Source organism: Lathamus discolor, chromosome 3 (genome assembly GCF_037157495.1).
Source record: "Lathamus discolor isolate bLatDis1 chromosome 3, bLatDis1.hap1, whole genome shotgun sequence".
NCBI lineage: Eukaryota > Metazoa > Chordata > Aves > Psittaciformes > Psittacidae > Lathamus > Lathamus discolor.
Genome location: NC_088886.1, coordinates 138,614,346 through 138,633,716, shown reverse-complemented (window position 1 = coordinate 138,633,716; position 19,371 = coordinate 138,614,346). Strand labels below are relative to the sequence as shown.

The window sequence follows — 19,371 nt, the reverse complement described above, 5'->3', positions numbered from 1 at the left end:
TTTCATGCTTTGGCTGGACTTTCTGGTGTGTCTGACCAAGATCAGTCAGATGTCTCCTGGGTTAGTATAACCAGTTCACCCTAATGTACGTACATTTAGCTCTGGTTTCTCATCCATCTTTCAATTACCAGAAGAGCCAGACAATCTCATTTTGTCAAACAGGTTTACAGCACCTCTAAGAAGCTTGGTCTATGTTTAAACTGTGGCCTATTTTCAGTGTAACTTAGCACAGGAGAAGGTGAACTCCAGCCTCTTTTCCTCTCCTACTGATCATTTCTGGAGGCAATTTCATGTCCCATCTCTTTGGGCTGGGAACAGCTCTGGCTTCTGTTGGCACCAGCTCTAGAATCTGGACAGCAGTTTCATAGCACATTTCTACCTTTTGAAGGTTTTTGAAGTCTTGCTTTCCAGTGTGCTTCAGCATAATGTAGTTGCTTCCCAAATTGTACTTATTGCTGAATGCAGCAAGTGCTGCATACCTGTGCCTTGCAGAGTACATGGACAGTTAGCCAAGATATGCTGTGAAATTGTCTTCAGATAGAACGCAAAAGTGCCCTCTCTGTGATTTTGGTGGTGTTTGGGTGTTTTTCCTTTCAGACATTTAATGAAACTTCCTTTCCTGTTAGCTTCAGAGCAAACTGTTGTTTGATTTGGGATTGTTTGGGGTTTTTTTAACAAGCTCCACTTTTTGTGTTGACAGTGCTTAATGGAAAGCTTTATGGAGCACATTAATCTGTTGTATTAGTTGGTGTTGAGTCCATTGGTTTTCATTGCTTGAATTTGTGTGCTTTGATGTAAAGCTTGTAAGCCCTAACCACGTTGTTTGAGGTGTTGTTCAAACACATGGCACGGAGACTGTCCCAGCCACAGAGCACTTACCTGCTCATTGTTACGGTTTTACACATGTAGACCAAACTCTCCTCTTGTACACATGGCAAAAAAATTACGCTAGCTGAGTCTAAGAACCAATCCTTGTCTCAATTCATTTCATCCAACTTGACATTTGCAGCTGAGACATGCTATTTCCCTTCTTCTCAAGTAAGTAGCCAGATGTGATGCTTCCCTTTTGTATTCCTTTGCCGCCATCAGGACTGTTTTGCCTTCTCTTCCTTGGTAGTTTAGATGTTTGAGGCCATGTTTTGAACTTGACAGTTCTAAGTGCTTCTCCCTCCTTGTTACATTTTGCAGGCATTGGTCCGTCTTCCTCCTCACATTTCACAGTGTGATGAAGTCTTCAGGTTCTTCGAGGCTCGACCAGAAGACCTTAACCCTCCAAAGGAGTAAGTGTTGTGATGGATTCCCAATGCTGTTCGGTTCATTTTGACAAGCTGAAAAGGTCATTCATTTGTTTTTATTACTGCTGTAGGTGTGGGAACAGATTTTGTAGCTTTCAAGCAGTACCTAGAAAATGCCCAGCAATTACATACAACTGCGTTGGGTGTGTGGAGGACAGGGGAGTCAAGCAACCCTCAGACATGATTTTCAGCCATCCTCCACCCACCTTTGCATTGTTTCTTGCTGATGGTTCTAATGGGGGAACCTCCCCTGGCTTGTGGGTTTTACCTGATAATTATCACCAAAGAGTCGTTTAGTTCTCAAAAGCATTGGCTCAGCAGCAGGGGGAAATCCTGCCAGTAAGCACTTGGCTCATAATTACCAGCTGCTTCTGTAACCTCACTGCTGCCCAGAGATACTTAGTTATCTGAAGGGAGCAAGATTGTGGTCCAGATCCAAGGTTGTCCCTGGAGAGTCTGTTCTTCCTCAGCAGGAAGCCAAGAAAAGGCTGGGAGAAGTGTTCCCATTGAACACCAAACAGAATCGTAGCCTTTACCTTGGAGCAGACAGACTGATTCATGCTGATGCAGTCAGGGTTCAGGAACTAATTTAGCCAGGGAAGGCATTGGCAGGAGGGTATTTACAAGCAACCGCGTTGCCTCGCCTGAGATTTCCTTTTCTCCTTCGTAGCAAACAGGATATATTTTATTGTGCTCCGCAATAAGAGTTTGACTTGGTCCCATTGTGTTTTGTGCTGCTTTGTTGCACAATTTGAAACTTGGTTACAGGCTGTGTTACTGTAATTTGCTTTCTCCAGTGTTGGCACAGCCCGTTGGGCAAGGGGAAATGGATGTAAACCTTTTGGGGTTTGGCCACTTCGCTGCACGCAAACCTGTAGTTAGCGGAAAGATCTGTATTGGCTTCAGCTATCTGTTCCTGTGCTGGTGGAGGGGAGAGGACCTCGCTGTTTGACTTCCAGACTTTGCCTTGTGCACATACGTGATTTTATACCAGGGGATGTATTAGCATTTGTGCTAAAGAAAACATTGCTAGTACAGCTGAGAGCAAAGTCTTTTGGGTTTGGTGGATTGGGTTTTTTTGAATGAGAAAAGCAGTTTTTGAATCAGAGGTCAGGGAAAAAAAGCTGGGTTTTTTATTGTGTAGCCAGCCTTGTTTTAGAAAAATGTCCAGAGTAAATAAATACAGTTGTATGTTCATTGTTAAACACATACCACAAACTTCAAAACCATTGCGGCAGCATATGGCTATACCTGCTGACTATCACAGTTTCCATTTAGGGTCTGTAAGAAGGTCTGCAAACGTTGCTTGATCGCACAACACCTCTGTGATGCAAGGAGATGTTCCCTTGTGCCGGGCAGAAACAGGCACTCAGAAGAGGCCTGAGGTTCCCAGGGTTATGGAAGAGCTCCCCTGGGGGATCTCAACTGGACATTACAAGTCTGCCTTAAACACTGTCTAAGACTTGTACTTGATTTCTGTACTGATATGGACCCTATGGCATTATGCCTGAGTAAAATAAGAGTCAGGACTGGACATCTGCAAGGCAGGGAACAGGGACCAAGGCACATCCCTAGGCTGGCACTAGCCATTATGGCTTTCTTTCTCTTTACCCTCCTACAAGTCATTGGGGGCCTTTTGTTGAGCTCCCTGTTCAACAACCTTGCAGCAGCTTTCAAGTTATCCATTTGCTCCCCCTCGCCCCGGAAAAACAAAAAAGACTAAATGTGCTCAGCCCAAGCCTTGCATCTTATTCCAACCTAGTAATAAGTGTGATTTATTTCCCTGGAAAATGTAGAGCAATAACCTGATTAAATCTCACTTCACTAATGTCTGCAAGACATTAATCTAGAACGGTTTAAACAAATCCTACCTCGTCTTCTGTAAGCAAACAGATCTTAGGGAAGGTGTCTAAGGTTTCTGCTGGGAGCGCTTCACAAAAGATGTATTGTTGAAGCTGAAGATTAGGCTCTACAAAAAGGTGATGTAAATGCCAACAGAAACATCTTAGTGTTTTTCTTCTGTGAGCTGAGGGGGAAGGGAGGAGATCTGGGGCTCACTGCACCACTGTGTAGGGTCTGGGGAAAGGACACCTCCAGGGCGATTCTCAGCCTCAGCAGTCGCTGCAGGAAGGAGTATGATCAGCCAGAGAAATCCCCAGTTTATTCCCTCATTTTGCTACTCTGCCAAGCCCCTACAGAAGCAGTGAGCTAATGGTGCTCAAGCCCTATGCGTTCAGTCTTTCCTGGACCTCATGGTCCATCTCACTGGGAGTGGTAGGAGTGTAGCCTGGAACAACATCTAGACTACCCTAATTATTGTATCTATTTCTACAGCTGCTTCTTTTAGCCCTCAGTGGAGAGATGGCTTATATATTGCTATATCAGAATAGACATGGCATTCAGTTGGTTGGGTCAAAGCAAGGGACTCAGCCACTGAGGGATGGCAGAATGGAGTTGCTTGTGCTCCTTCATGTCTTTCTCTGTGCACAATGGGATGGTCTTTAGTTTCATGATCACCTGCTCTGTTTTTCTGCAGTAGCTCAGCCTTTTAAGACAAAGCCTGACCTAGAGTTTAATTAACTAATTTTCAGGAGGCATTAATTAACTAATTCCATGGGCATCTGGGTTGTTGAGCCGAGAGAGTCCATTGAGTTATTGCATGTCTGCAGAGCAGTGACTGAGCACGTGCTTCCAGCCAGAAAAACGTGGAAGCTTAAACTTTTGGGGAGGAGACACGGAGTCTGGTTTACCTTGCAGTGGATGTGCAGAGAGGTATCCATGCCCTTAATGGCTGAGCCATGACTCACAAGGATGCGCTTGCATTAATTCGGGTACGAAGCTGCGCCCTTCACTTCTGGTCCTATTGTCCTAAAGAAGCCAACATTTTCCTGTAGTCCCTTAGGCACTTTTACAGATGTGTTCCCAGCTTCTTCCTTATAACTCTTCATCTACCCTACTCTTGCCTGCTCTCTGCTTCTGTGTACCGTCCTCTCTGGGTTATGCTGTGTTTGGCTTGCAGGCTGCTCCCTACAGGGTCATTTCCTGCTGCTGCTGTGCTCCTATTGCCTGCAGTGCTGAGCAGCATGCAATCCAGCTGTAATAAAAGCTGGGCTTTCCCAACACGGTTATAATCCAGCCAATTTGTTTGGTTGGATTCTCAGCTTAGGTTTTCGGTTTCCTGTTTTGGTGATGGTCCAAGCCTTCGAGTCCTGTGACAATTGGCAGAAGGTATTCCTTTCAGCTCCATTAAGCCTCTTCTGGGTACAGCAGTTTACAGGCAGATAGCTGGAGAGATATCTCAAGAAATCACAGTGTTTGAACTAGCTGATGGTCTCCTCTGAGTCTGCTTCTGCTAGTAGAGCTAGCTCCAGGTCAGACAGCTCCCAGCAGCAGGTTTCCTTCATGCTGAATTAGAGGACTATAGCGGGACACAAAACCTCGCTGTGGGATAGTCTGGGATCTCTCTTGGACCATTTCACATGGTGAAATTGTGGCCTTTGCAACATGTTGGAAGCACTGATGGACAAGGCAGGGCTTGGAGCTCCAGTGCCAGTGTTCCCAGGGCAGCTGCTTCTGCTGCTCTTGCTGTGCTCAGCTGGTTAACTGCAGAGAAATCAAGTTTCAAGCCATCAGCTCTGGTACAGGAGGAGCAGTTTTCAACTGCTTAGTTTTGTAATATGTGGAATTTTATTCAAAATATACATTCAATAGATACATTGAGCAAATGCCAATATATATGTGTATAAGCAAATCATAGAAAAATGGCTGGGCTTATGTCATTTACCATGCCCATGTAAGACCAGATCCTGCTTGCTATGGGAAAAGATGCTGTGAGGTAAGAAGGAAGTGCACTTTTAGTTATCCATTATTCTAAGTTAAAACACCATGTCACTGAAAGCCATTCATTTACTGGGTACTTCTGTTAATAATTATAATTACTGATAACTAAGCCAGAGGTGGATTAATTTCAGACTTCTGCTGGGGATTTAAATTCAAGGCTGAGGTCGGGCCAGGGCTCATAATCAACAAACAAACCCATTTTTTTAATGTTTCTTTTTTACTAGAAATAACATTAATTCCCAAAGAGTGGGATTAATCAATTAGACATTGCACATGGTCTGCTGCTTTTAGAGCTTTTTTGCAGTCAGGTTCAAAATATCACAGCCAGACCACTCGTGGGAGTTTGCTTTTCCTTTCTGAGTCTGGATCCAGTCTAAAAAGCAGATCAAAAGCCAAGGATTCAGTTCTCCAGTACTCACCCTGCAGAAACTCATGCAGGCTCGGAAAAGACTTCTGTTTAAACCACCACTTATTATATATTAACGACTAAATTTAAATCAGTTCTCAATATCAAAGAGTATATTTGCTGTAAGAATATTAAAGCGATGTTCAAAGAATATGCAAATCCAGGAAAACTAGGGAATTTATTAGGTATATGACATAAAATTATGAGGGATGATGCAGAGAACAGACTTAATGCTGAGGGTGCCTATACTGAAAAACAGAAATGCTTTGTTGTGGTTTGTAGCCATGAGCTTTACTGATCATATCTCTATTGCATAAATACTGGTGTAACACTCCGATACTCAGACGCCAGGCAGCCACGGTAGAATGGAAGCTGGATTCTCCCTTTACTCTTCATGTACTACAAATTTCTTATAAGGAAACTGGAAAGAAGTTGCAAGGGTAATGCAGGGGCCATCTTAAGGAAGCATGTTTTAGTTTCTGAGTAAACCAGAGCTGGAGCACACCTAGTACACTTTTTTCTATCCATAAGCATGACTGTACTTACATAAGATTATTTCTGTTTCCTAAATATCCCTGTGATAACAATCCAATTACCTATTAGTAGAGAAGGAAAAATTTTCATCTGTAAAATACTGTATTTATTCTGTTTTGTTTGAAATTATGCAATTATTTTATCTTCTCTTTCTCCCCTTACATTTCTTTTCTATTTCGTCCCATTAGAATTGTGTTTCCCAACACACTTGATAGTTGAGTCTCTGAGCAGATGTGCTATGGAGAAAGCTTTCGTTCTTTTTTTTGTAGTTGCTCTTTCTTACAGGACTTAACTGTACAGATAGTTTTCATGTCCTTGAGGACTGTGGTCAGCACCATTTTATGGCAGTCATTGTTACAGTCTGCACTAGCCAGTGGTATGCCCCTGCTTGAGCAGGGAGGTTGGGCTAGATGACCTCCAGTGGTCCCTTCCAGGCTCAACCATTCTGTGATTCTATATTGTGACTGCTCAATGCATACATTTGATTAGGGAAATTCATTCCACCTGAAAGATGTAGAAAAGAAATTAATTTCCCTAAGGACAGAAAACCAAAGAAAAGATGGAAGTTTTATTTTTATGTGATTTATCAGCTGGGAATTAAATTGCAAAGCACAGAGCAGGAAAAGCTCTGAATAAAATGGTGGCCGGATAAGGCAGTTAAGACCCACTGTTCTGAAGGGAAGAAGAAGTTAATGTTTTCAAAGAATGACTGAATCACCTTCACTGGGATTTGGGTAGCAAAGCATGCAACAACCTGTTAGGGCTGTGTATGCCAAGAGCCTTGCTTGGCTACTCCTAATTAGTCATCCAGCTCCCACTGATTCCAGTGGGAATTAGGTACCAGGGCTCTTTGAGCAGCTGAGTGTAGCAGAGCACCTGTGTTTAGTTTTTCAAATGTGCTTGGTTTAGGGATCTATTTACTAGAAATATTTGGCCTCAGCACCTAAATTTGTCATGAAAATGGGGTCTTGGCTTCTAAATAGCAGGAAGTGCTTCACAGCATCCTGCTTATAGTGTGGGACTGTTACAAATCTGTGGCGGAGAGGTCAGGCAGCCTTGTGCCCCAGAAGTAGAGTAGCGAAGTGTGGCTGATTCCTGGTTGTGCCCCCTCTGACCTGGAGAGCAGGACCTTAGTTTCTGGGACCCAGCTGTTGTCAGACGGGGCTCTAGGTACCCCAACAGTGTAGGCTGCCTTTCGTCAATGCCTATTAATCCCTTCTTTGAGAAGTTCTCACTTGGAGATTGTTATCTTCGTCAGGGACTGTAGTGACAGGACAAGGGGTAACGGGTTAAAACTTAAACAGGGGAAGTTTAGATTGGATATAAGGAGGAAATTCTTTCCTGTTAGGGTGGTGAGACACTGGAATCGGTTGCCCAGGGAGGTTGTGAGTGCTCCATCCCCGACAGTGTTCAAGGCCAGGTTGGATGAAGCCTTGGGTGGGATGGTTTAGTGTGAGGTGTCCTGTCCATGGCAGGGGGGCTGGAACTGGATGATCTTGAGGTCCTTTCCAACCCTAACTATTCTATGATTCTATGATTCTATGATTCTATGATCTCAAATAAACTAAGGCAATTCAGGGATGGAGGAGACTCTAGGAATGGACAAAAGGAAATAACAGATGCATTATTTGTTATCTTCTTTACTTTCACATGGGACTTTCCATTTTGTTTGCAACCTATGAATGATTTGGGCTGGAATATCAAATTGACAATATTGAAATTTGCTGCTGGTTGCAGCATCGGTGATACCAGCAAATAACTCAGCCTTCCTGAGAGAATATTTGAATCTTTTAGCTACTCATCCAGAAAATGAAAGAAGAAATTCTATATAGATAAATATCAAACAATAAACCAGGGGGAACAGAAAGCACATTAAATGAAATAGGTTCAGCAACCACACAAAAAAGTTGCAGAAGAATGGCAGTTGGAACAGCATACGTTACTGCTGTTACTGTACAGCAAGAGGTTTTATTCCTTGCCTTGAATATCACATTTAGGTTTGCTTTGTGTCTGCCTGTGAAAGGACACGGTGCTGAAAGAAACAAAGATAGTTTAATGTACTGACAGTCAGCACCGGCAGCCAAGTGCACAGAAATAGCTTTTGCCTGGATTGGTTATGAACATGCTGCAGGGTCTAAAAGCAGCGTGCTGTCATGGGCACAAGATGGATTAAGAATAACCAGACGTATCCAAAATCCATCAGAATGTGACTTGAGATCAGAGCTTTGCTGACATGTGGCTCCATAAGCAGTGGCACTGGGCACGGCCGTGTTAGGGCTAAACACAACTATGGTGTCAGTGCTAGACAAAGGTTACTCTTTATGAGCACAAATTCAAGACATTGTTTTTTCTTTCTCTGTAGAAGAGTTGGGACTGAAGAGGTACTTTGAAATGTGGAGGTGTTGCCTTGAGAAAAACTAAATGCCAGGCCCTGCTGGCTCAAGGGCCTTTTTCCTGTCCAGTTTTGTTCATATCCTAAAGGAACAATCACTACTGATAATTTGCCAATGCCTATTTTGTAGATCAGAAAGTGATAGTTTGTTTAATGTTTAACTTAACCCATAAAATTGCTTCCTTCCGGAGAAGAAAAGTCTAGTGGTTTAGTGCAGGGGATTGGGAAATCTGCTCCTTACTGGCTCATTGATTTATTTTGTGATGTTGAAAAAGCCTCTTACATCTTCTGGCTGTATCTGCAGTAGGATTGCAGAGGTATGGTTTCAGAGATTTGTAAAGAGGATTTGATTAAATCTGAATGTGCACAAGTCCATGGGACCTGATGGAATCCATCCGCGGGTCCTGAAGGAGCTGGCGAATGAAGTTGCTAAGCCACTGGCCATCGTATTTGAAAAATCATGGCAGTCAGGTGAAGTTCCCGATGACTGGAAAAAGGGAAATATAACCCCCATTTTCAAGAAGGGCAAAATGGAAGACCCGGGGAATTACAGACGAGTCAGTCTCACCTCTGTGCCTGGTAAAATCATGGAGCACATTCCCGTGGATGGCACGCTAAGGCACATGAAAAACAACAAGGTGCTTGGTGACAGCCAGCATGGCTTCACTAAGGGGAAATCCTGCCTGACCAATTTGGTGGCCTTGTATGATGGGGCTACAGAACTGATGGATAAGGGTAAAGCAGTTGACGTCATCTACCTGGACTTGTGCAAAGCGTTTGACACTGTCCCACACGACATCCTTCTCTCTAAATTGGAGAGACATCAATTTGATGGATGGACCACTCGGTGGATAAAGAACTGGCTGGATGGCCGCACACAAAGAGTTGTGGTCAATGGCTCAATGTCCGGCTGGAGACTGGTAACGAGTGGTGTCCCTCAGGGATCGGTGTTGGGACCGGTCTTGTTTAACATCTTCGTCGCTGACATGAACAGTGGGATTGAGTGCGCCCTCAGCAAGTTTGCCGATGACACCAAGCTGTGTGGTCCGGTTGATATGCTGGAGGGAAGGGATGCCATCCAGAGGGACCTTGACCCGCTTGTGAGGTGGGCTGATGCCAACCTTATGAAGTTCAACCATGACAATGCAAGGTCCTACACCTGGGTCAGAGCAATCGCAGGCACAGCTACAGACTGGGCAAAGAAGAGATTCAGAGCGGCCCTGCAGAGAAGGACTTGGGGGTGCTGGTCAATGAGAAAATGAACATGAGCCGGCTGCAGTGTGCGCTCGCAGCCCAGAAAGCCAACCGTATCCTGGGCTGCATCAAAAGGAGCGTGACCAGCAGGTCGAAGGAGGTGATCCTGCCCCTCTACTCTGCTCTTGTGAGACCTCACCTGGAGCATTGTGTGCAGTTCTGGTGTCCTCAACATAAAAAGGACATGGAACTGCTGGAACAAGTCCAGAGGAGGCCACAAGGATGATCAGGGGACTGGAGCACCTCCCGTATGAAGACAGGCTGAGGAAGTTGGGGCTGTTCAGCCTGGAGAAGAGAAGGCTGCGTGGGGACCTCATAGCAGCCTTCCAGTACCTGAAGGGGGCCTATAGGGATGCTGGGGAGGGACTCTTCGTCAGGGACTGCAGTGACAGGACAAGGGGTAATGGGTTAAAACTTAAACAGGGGAAGTTTAGATTGGATCTAAGGAGGAAATTCTTTCCTGTTAGGGTGGTGAGACACTGGAATGGGTTGCCCAGGGAGGTTGTGAGTGCTCCATCCCTGGCGGTGTTCAAGGCCAGGTTGGATGAAGCCTTGTGTTGGATGGTTTAGTGTGAGGTGTCCCTGTCCATGGCAGGGGGGTTGGAACTAGATGATCTTGAGGTCCTTTCCAACCCTAACTATTCTATGATTCTATGATTCTATGATTCCGGTAGATAAACCCTGTTCTTTCTATAACATAATTCAAGAAATGACCAGTTAGAAAAATAATTTGTTTTTTAAATCCTCAGTCAACATTGGAAGAAACATTACTTCCAAAATCTGTCAGGAAAGCTTGTTCTGCTGGTGCTTCTGTATGCAACACCAGTTAGGGAGCCAAAAGAACAAATGTATTCATCTGGCAGTGGGGGAAACCTGTGCTAATGAGGCAGGATTGGAGCAGAACCAAAATAGCTGGATTCAGAGGTTATCAAGTTTGTTGGGAAGGCTCTAGGGCACCCGTTATTCTTGAGCCCACACTTCTAGAAATGTTTGGCTCAGCGCCACAGAATTTTCCAAAAGTCTCTGTTTAAAGACACGATGCTTGTTCTGATGCCCCAGAATAGAGGCAGACCATAGGGTTCAATCACCCATGCTGATAAACACTGAGGAGATCTTTAGGTCCACACAGAAGGGTAGCATCCGGTTCCACTATCCTTTGCAGATATGCCTGTAACTGAGGAGAGGAAGAGGGATGGGGACTTCCTCTTCTTATCTGGATTTCTTGTTCTGGTGAGCCCCTGCTAGCAGGTTAATTGCACTCACTGAGATATCTGTCACTGTTGACTCATGGCCTGCCAGGCAGGACGAGATGGGGTGGAGTTTTCATTAACATGACAGAATTGAATATAGCCTGTCTCTTCCTGTGTGTCGTGTCTCTGAAAAACAAGGATAGGCAGCTTCTGTTACAACTATAACTATATTGTGGAGAAGAATCCAGCTTGTCATTGCTATGTCTATGTTTAATATGGCTGCACTATTGTTTAATGAAGAACTTCTTCCACTCTGAAGAGGAGGGCACTAGGGACAAAGGTACTTAATGGGATGTTTGCTGCCAGGGTGATAAATTATGCCCCTGAGGTGCCTTGGGTCAGATGGGACTTTTCAGTACTCTGCACTTCCTATTGTTGATCACTGTGTAATTCTGACATTGCTTATCTGGAGAGTCCCTTTATTTTTAATGCTGTTGAGGATCAGTAGCCTCGCTGGTTATAAAAAGAGTGTTTTTCTCATGTGCATGTGCCTAGTGCAGCCCTAGATGTGATTCTGAGCTGACTGGGGGCAATGTAAGACATCAGGCTGTACTATATGTTACAAGGGAAGGCATTGCTTAAAATGTGTTTTATTGCTGTTGACTACTCACATTTATTGTGAGTTGACATCTCACATTTATTTAATGTGGAGCATTTCTGTCTAAACATCGGGAAGTAGAGGTGTTGTTCCTCCATAAAAAGGACTTTGAATGCTGAGAGTCTCTGGTACTGCTCTTAGCATCCAGCAGTTGCCACTGAAGAGAGAGCAGGAAGCATTAGCAATCAAAGTGCTGAACAACAGGTAAAGCAAGTCAGGTCTCTCTGCAGAGCCACCACCTCCTGCTTTGGGTCAGGATGAGAGACAGGCTTACCTTCTGGCTTGCCTGTACCATAACAACGCATTAGACAATTACTGATTGGTGCACCTGGCTTCACCTCCTCACCCCATGCCATCAAAGGATTTGTGCTGGAAAACAATTGCATACACAGGGCTTGGTGTTTTGTGTCCACAGAGTTTTGCATTCAGCTCCCAGTGCTGTTGCTGTTTAAAGTCTTGTTTGTAGAAAGCCTGAAAAGAGAAAAAAACCCATTTGTGGCAATAGGCAACCATCCCCTGGAGTGCTGCACGTGTCAGAGATGATCTGGTTTGCCCTGTCCTTCTGCCTCTTGAGGAATGGGGTGCCTTCTTTAGGATTTAGGATGTACAAAAAATACCAGACCTCAAGCGGCTCTGCCTGTATGAGCCCCAATGATCTATTGGTGGATTCATTTCCACCCTTTCCATCTTCTTGACTGGTCTGCAGCTGACTGTCTTTCATGCGTGCTGTTCCCAGAAACACAAGCAGAGGATCAAATAACAACATGTTTTGACTCCAAACTCTGGTGTGACTTATCATGTTATCAAAGCTTTTGATTTAATTGAAATTTCACAGATAACCCTAGACCTGCTTTTAAGTGCAGACTCAAGTGCCAGTGGGAATTCAATTAAACCTTCCCCCCACTATCACCTTTTAATGTCTGCATTTTGTTTGGGAGGTTTATGGAAGGGATTTGCTACTGCTTATCTCAAGCTAGAGCTGGGTGTCTGGGTTCAAAGATACCCTTTGTCTTTGGGCCACTTTCTTTTTCCAGTTATGCCAGAGCTTGATTGGAACAACCCCACTGACAGTAATGGACTATTCGAGATTGATGCTGGTGTAAGGATTGCACAATTTGTTGTGTTAGAAGTAGAATTCTTTCCTTGTTTCCATTTACATCTCTTAAAACAATTGGCCTAAGCTCAGGAAAGATGTTCGTTTAAACAGACCTCATATATTCTGAATAGGGGATTGACTGTGGCTTTGCAATACTTTAGTCTAATCTAATAAAAGCTGGTTATTTGCTAGATTCTTGCAAGCTGTATTTGCTTCCCAGCTCCAAGGAGTTTTAATAGCCACTCTAGTAATGCTGACTGCAGTGCACTGTGGTCAACCTCAGAACATTGTATATGTCTGATTACATTTGCTTTCAATTACAGTCTTGTGGGTTTGAAAAATCAGAGCAGTTCAGGCTCATTTGGGAACCACCGCAAAAAGTCACTAGTAACCTGAGATACCCAGTGCTTGAAAATATAAAAGAAGAGGAAAATGTTGAGTGTTGTGGGCCAAAAAACATCTATTTTGCTTTATGAGAAGAGACCCATTGTAACAACTGTGGGGTTAAGACGTCAGGGGCACCATATCTAACAGATAAACCTTTTCCTTTTCCATCCAAGCTTGTTGGGAATGAAGTGTGAATGACTCAAACCAGAGACAGAGTTCATCAGAGACTTGAAGCTGTCCTGGTTCACTAGTGAATTAGCAATGTTGCCATCTTTGCTGCTCCCTTTTGGATAGGTTGCTGGGTCTCAGTCCTTTTTCTGATGATAACTTCACCGACATTGTCCTCTCTTGCTAGGGGAGCTGTAGAATTCTTGAGGATGTTAAGTTTGAATTGATCTTATTTCGATCAAAATACACTATCTTGCGGAGTTGTTGATATCCTTCAAATCTGGCTAAACGAGGAGCTTTCTTTTCATGAAAATGTTTTTCCAGTAATGAACCCCTCAGTTGCTGTTGAAACATGGTCTCAAAACACAGAATTTGGGTTGTTTTCATCAGCCCTACTAGCAGCAGGATGGCGTAGAATGAACAGACGTGTACATCCTGCAGATGGTTTTGCAGATGACCCCTTCTGCTGTGGTGTACGGGTCCCTGGGTGCTGCGTGGCTGGGACTTGATCTGTCATTCGCAGTGCTGCAGTGTGTCTGGTCCTGCCTAATGCTTCACTCTTCCAGCTGTGGGAGAGCATCAATCATGTGGCCAATCCCTTTTCCCCCTGCCAACATCTGGCAAGCAAAGAAAGGGCTCATGAACATATGAAAGATCAAGCCCTGGCACAGCACTTCGGGACATTTGGGGCGTTGGGAATATTTGCTAAATAAAAGAGTGGGGAGGGTTTCACTGTATTAAAGCCCCGCCACAGCACTGTCCCACCAGCAATGGTGCAGTGAATTTTCACCCCAGGTGAGGAGAATCATTTCAGCTGTTCTGAATTTAGGACCAAAAGGTGGGGTGTGAGGCTGTCATCAATCTCCTGAAAATAATGGCAAATGCAAACAACATGCAGACTGAGTAACTGGGGTAGCTCTTAATCTGTAGTGGGGACCAGTATATATTGCCCATGTTCTACGTTTCTTCATACACGATGGGACAGTTTAGCATCACAGCTCCTAAATTTGGGGAAGCATGTGGGTAACAAAGCTGAATACTTTCCTTTCTGTGGTCCCAATAATAACGCTCTTCAGCTGGCACAAAACCTTTACAGTCCCAGTATCTGGTAAGCTGGGTGGTGAGGCATCTTGCTCAGTCTGGATTTGTTCCTTCCCCTCCATACATATCTTTATAGTGAAGCTAAGGGCCAGGGGCAACTAGAGAAAGCTGCAAGAGTCATTCACATCCCTGCAAACAGCTTTAAACTCTTCCAGCAAGAGGTCAATGGAAAAGTATCTTATTGTTTGCTGGGTCGTCTCAATGCACAAAGCAGAGCTCTGTTGGACATGCACTAACAATGTTATAAATGTTCATGATGCATCAGTGTCATCCCCTGAGGGGAGGAGAAACCCCCAGTGGCTGAATTGCATAGGCCATACTAGCTAATGAGATGCTCTTCTTGCCAGGCCTGACAAATAAGCTTCTGTTAATCTTCATTGTTATTGTTTTCATGCTCATCTGTGTGTTCAGGAGGGGGTTGTTTTAGGGATGCTTGGCTGAGGTATGGCAGGGTGACCCGGGCCAGTTAGCAAGCGGGCTCCAGAGGTGAGCTGGGACTTTAAGGGGCAGCTCAGCAGATGAGGAGGAAGACTTGAATCCCTTCAATAAAGTAGTATGTTGGAGTGTATAGTTGCAAGAAGTAAGAGTTCTGCAGAGGACGGAGATAAAAGGAGGCTTTCAGGCAAGAGAGAGGATTCCTGCCTTTTCCAGATGTAGCATTTGCATTTGGAGGAGAACTGCCAAAAGGCCGGGCTGATGAAGGATGCTTTGTGATACTTCCAGCCTGTGAAAAAAACACAGTGCTTTGAAAGTTAGGTGCTTTTGGATTATTAGGCAAGGGATGAAATAAGCATCGTTAAGATCCCTTTCCCTCTCTTCTTGTGGAAGCCCAGTCTCCAGTGCATTATATAAATACTGCCATTTTTTCCTTCCTTTTTTGTCTGCTTTCTTTTAAGGCTTTTTTTTTTTTTTTTTTCATTTTCTTGCCTCAATCATTTATCGACCTCATAAATCAGAAAATTTTGCCCATGTGGATTTATGACAAGTCTTTTATATTTATTTTTTTTGTTGACAGGCTTATAAACTACTGAGCCCTGGTTTACTGCCCAATAAGTCCTGATCCCTGGCAGGATAAATAATGTTTGTGAGAGAAGACTGAATTAATATCAGCAAACAGAGAACGTTTGGCTTTTAAAAACAGATGCTGCTTTCTATCCTAATATGTGCTCAGAAAATCTCCAGTCTTATCTGCTTTTCAGATACATTCAAATCAGATACACTCACATGCCAGGGAACTGTCTGAGTAGAAGATGTGACTATCAGTTTAAGAGAGCACTGACCCAAAATAGACCATTTAACAGCTTGGGGTCCTAATGGTACTTTGAAAGTTTCCTGAAGAAGTTTTGCCAGTCGTGTCTGCTTCTTCTTTTAAGGCTTTATGTTTAAAAGATCAAAGCAAATTGCTGATTTTGAACGAAGTAGGACACAGCCCTACAGAAAACATTTCACCTCCAGACTAATGCAACTGGGTAACGTTAAACTTGCTGTCAGTCTCATCCTGAGAGTGGCCCTCCTCCTCCAAACATTTAGGCACATGGGTAGTTTTCTACACAGTGAATAACTGTATTGAATTCAACAGGAGCACACGTGCACCCAAAATTATTTGTGTGTGTATTCATGGGTATGTTTGTTTGATGGGAATGAAAACTTCTGGAGAGGGCTGGGATATAAAGGAGGTTCATTCATCAGTAACCCCCTCTGCAAATCATATTAACCCTTCTCTCTTGCCTGGAATGGACATGTGTGGAATATGTGCACACAGGCTTTGGGGCCAGCATAACAAACTTGACTTGAACTAAGCCATCAGCTTTCAAGGGACAGGGGTAGGTAACATCTGTTCTTGGAGGCTCCTGAATACAGACATCACACAGCAGAACCACCAGAGAGGCTCTACTGGCCTGAACATACAGAGGTTTTGTACAGCAGATAGATACTTTATGTGCACCCTGAATGCTCTTTATATACATTTATTTTTACTAATATTTCATAAAGAAAACCAAAAAGGGTTTGAAAGCAATTAGGTATGTATCTTCATCTGCGTCTTTGAGGGGACCTTCTAATTGTGTAGCTTGTAAAATCGATGGAGCACCAAGACAGTCTCCATAAGGGAATGCAGCCACTCGTAGACAAGGCAGTAATCACAAGGCTATGCAAATACCTTTCTGGGACTGTACATGCTGTAAAATCCTGTCAGATACCGTTTTCACTGTGGTTTGTTCTCTTCAGCTCCATGATCAGAGGGAATTGAGCCACTGAACAGGGTTTGGCAGGTCTCACTCCTGAATAAAGGACTAGGCCATTGTAAGCTGCCTAGTGTGTGTTGTAGGCAATTGACTGACTGTCTTGTATTTTATGTACATACATAAATGTTTTACCAGACATTTTTAAATTGTTCTTTGTTCTTATCTCTTACTTTCTTTTTGCTTTCTTACCATCCCTGACTGCATCAGCTTCTCTGCCTCATATTGACACCTTTTCTTGTGTCATTAAACTGTATCTGCTGTTTTATTTTCCTTACATCCCTTGGATATTGTTTTTTTTCCTTCTTAATATGTTCTGCCCTGCTCCCCCCAGCATTGCTGCACTCATATCTATTTGTCCCAGTGGTACTCTGTATGCTGGGTTTATTTCTTCCATCATTTTCTCTCTCTTCCATATCCTTTCATCCCCAATCCCACATAAGAGATAACAGAGAGGTGATAAGAGTGTCCTGGACACAGGCAAGATCCTGAGGCTGAGGAGACATGTGTCCTTGCTGCCTTGCAGAAGTTGCCCTGTCACTGGATTTGCTTCTAGCATAGACTGCAGCCAGGACAAGCCAGTCTGGAGCCATAACAGAAACTGGGAGAAAGCCTAGTGCCAGAGACATGTCATACTTGGGGCGAAGGTCTATCCTCACCTATGTTAGTAGCCCTGATAACTAACTCCCAGCAATATGGGAAAACCTGCTCTTCTGCCCCACTGAAGTCAGCTTCTTTCAGGAGAAGCGATGGAAACCTCATTTGGCAGAAATAAAATCATCAAGGTCTTGTGCTGGTTTGTAACCTGTAATTTTTGTAGAAGTTGTCTCTGTGGTCTGCCAAGCAGAAATTCATCATCCCTGGCCTGAAGTTAGTGGGTAATGAATGTTCTGTGGTGGATAAGGCAGGCTGGGCTTTCAGTCTGCAGGCATGGAGAGCTGTGAGCTAACCCGCAGCACCGCTGAACCTTTTCTCTCTCCCCTACTTCTTCATTTTCCCATGACCTTAGGAAAAAAAATAAAAATCAGCACTTCATAGGTCTTATTTTTTTTTCTAAATCACACTTTATGGAACACAGTTTTAATGCTGCACGGTGCGTGTTTAATGATGTCCATATGGGTTTGTGGGTACAGGAATTAAATACGTAACGGTTCACGATGACATAACACGGAAATGCAACTCCTGCAGTGCTGGTGTGTAGGCTGTAAAGGGTTATTAATAAAAATGAAGGTTTTAAATAGGAAACAAGCTTAGCAGCACCGTTTTGGCCTCAGGCCCATCTCTGAGTGATGGAAAAAAAAAAAAAAGAGGCTGGAATATATGGTCTTTCCTTAGTACATGAAAATAAATACATTTTACCACCATCCCCTGCTAAATGTTTCAGAGAGAAAGCTGCAGGCTTGATGCATGGCATCTCTCTTCAATCAGAGCCTGAGCTCAGGGAGGTCTGGAGGGGATATTTCAGCAGGGTGCAGAACACATCAAACAAATACTAAGGGGCAGATTGATGCCTTAGATTATTAAAATGGGGTAAGGCCACAGTGTTTTGATTGGCAAAACCTTTCAACAGTCGGACATTAGTGTTTCAGAAGAGCAAACCGCTCTGTTTGTGGGTGAGCCAGGAAAATAACAACTCACACAGTTTGGGGGAATGACCTCAAGGAAATCCCATCCTGTCTTGTAACCAGAGTTGCTGCATCAGTAAGCCAAGGAAATTACATAATGCGCCTATTAATATTATAGACAAACAAAAGCAAGCTTACTCTTCTGTGTTCAGCCTTGTCCTGTCCGCAGTTGTCCCAAACCCTTTGTTTTAAGTGTTCAGAATTAATGAGATGGCAGTAGATGAAGCATCTCTGAAGATGCTGTGTCTGAGACATCTCTCATTGATTCCCCACCAGTTGTTAGTGACAGTAACTGCAGGGGCAGCGGCAGCAAAGCCTGAATGTGGTTCTTCTCTTGGCTGACTCTTTACCCCACATTTTTGCTGGAGTTTGAGGTGGTCCCAGAGCAGAACACATGGATGTGTTTACACCCAAACTAACTCTAGAGTCTGTGGCTTGGGATTTTCCATGTTGCAGGCATGTCTAAATTACCTCCAGGTTGTAGTCCAGGACAAGGTTAATGCTTCACAGCAGTTGCATGAGGATCAGGATTTTCCAGAACTAAAAGTGATCGTGTCCTGGTTTCTGTGTTGTGAAATCCCAGTACTCCCAGCTGCATCCCTCTGCTTTTCCTGCAGTCCCTGCTCTGTCTGCTCATGTCCCTCAGCTCCAGCACTCACCTCAGCCCATCCTTGCACCTCTGGATCCTGGCAGATGGCTTTCCCCAGCACATGGCCATGGAGGATGCAGTGGGAATGCAGAAAGAATAAGACTTTCCTGCTTTATCTGGTGCTGTCTGGGGCAAATTCCCACCATCTGCTACTTCCTTGGTGCCTCCAACTATTGTTAGTTGCAAGACACAGCTGTTGTTAGCTCAATGGCCTCTGTCCAACACCAGATACTAGCAGAGGAGAACTCAGCCCATTGTATGGAATTGCAATTCATGCTGTATACACAGCATTGTCTTTTTTCCCACCTGCCCATAACCAGGACAGTGAACAAAAATGTGGGAACGTGGGACAAAACACTCTCCCTGTGTGCCTGGCCCTGTGCTGCTGTGTTCACCCTTCAACCTCCTGGCTTGAAACCAAGATCCTCCTCTAAAAGTTAGTTAGAAAAACTACTCCCTCCTCGTGTTCTGCCGGAGAGATGGCTGGGCTCTGTCACACAGGGCATGCTTCCACCCTCTGCTCCATACTCTAGGTC

The 19,371-nt window shown here is 44.1% G+C and overlaps 1 protein-coding gene across 3 annotated transcripts in view; it reads left to right on the top strand.

Moving 5' to 3' along the window:
* The window catches only part of SH3PXD2A (SH3 and PX domains 2A), a 263,601-nt gene that overhangs the window by 113,767 nt on the left and 130,463 nt on the right, over positions 1-19,371 (top strand). For all 3 annotated transcript variants that reach the window (XM_065672179.1, XM_065672180.1, XM_065672178.1), the window contains exon 5: positions 1,189-1,280. In XM_065672179.1, the coding sequence (XP_065528251.1) occupies positions 1,189-1,280 (92 nt within the window). The remainder of the gene's footprint in view (positions 1-1,188; positions 1,281-19,371) is intronic.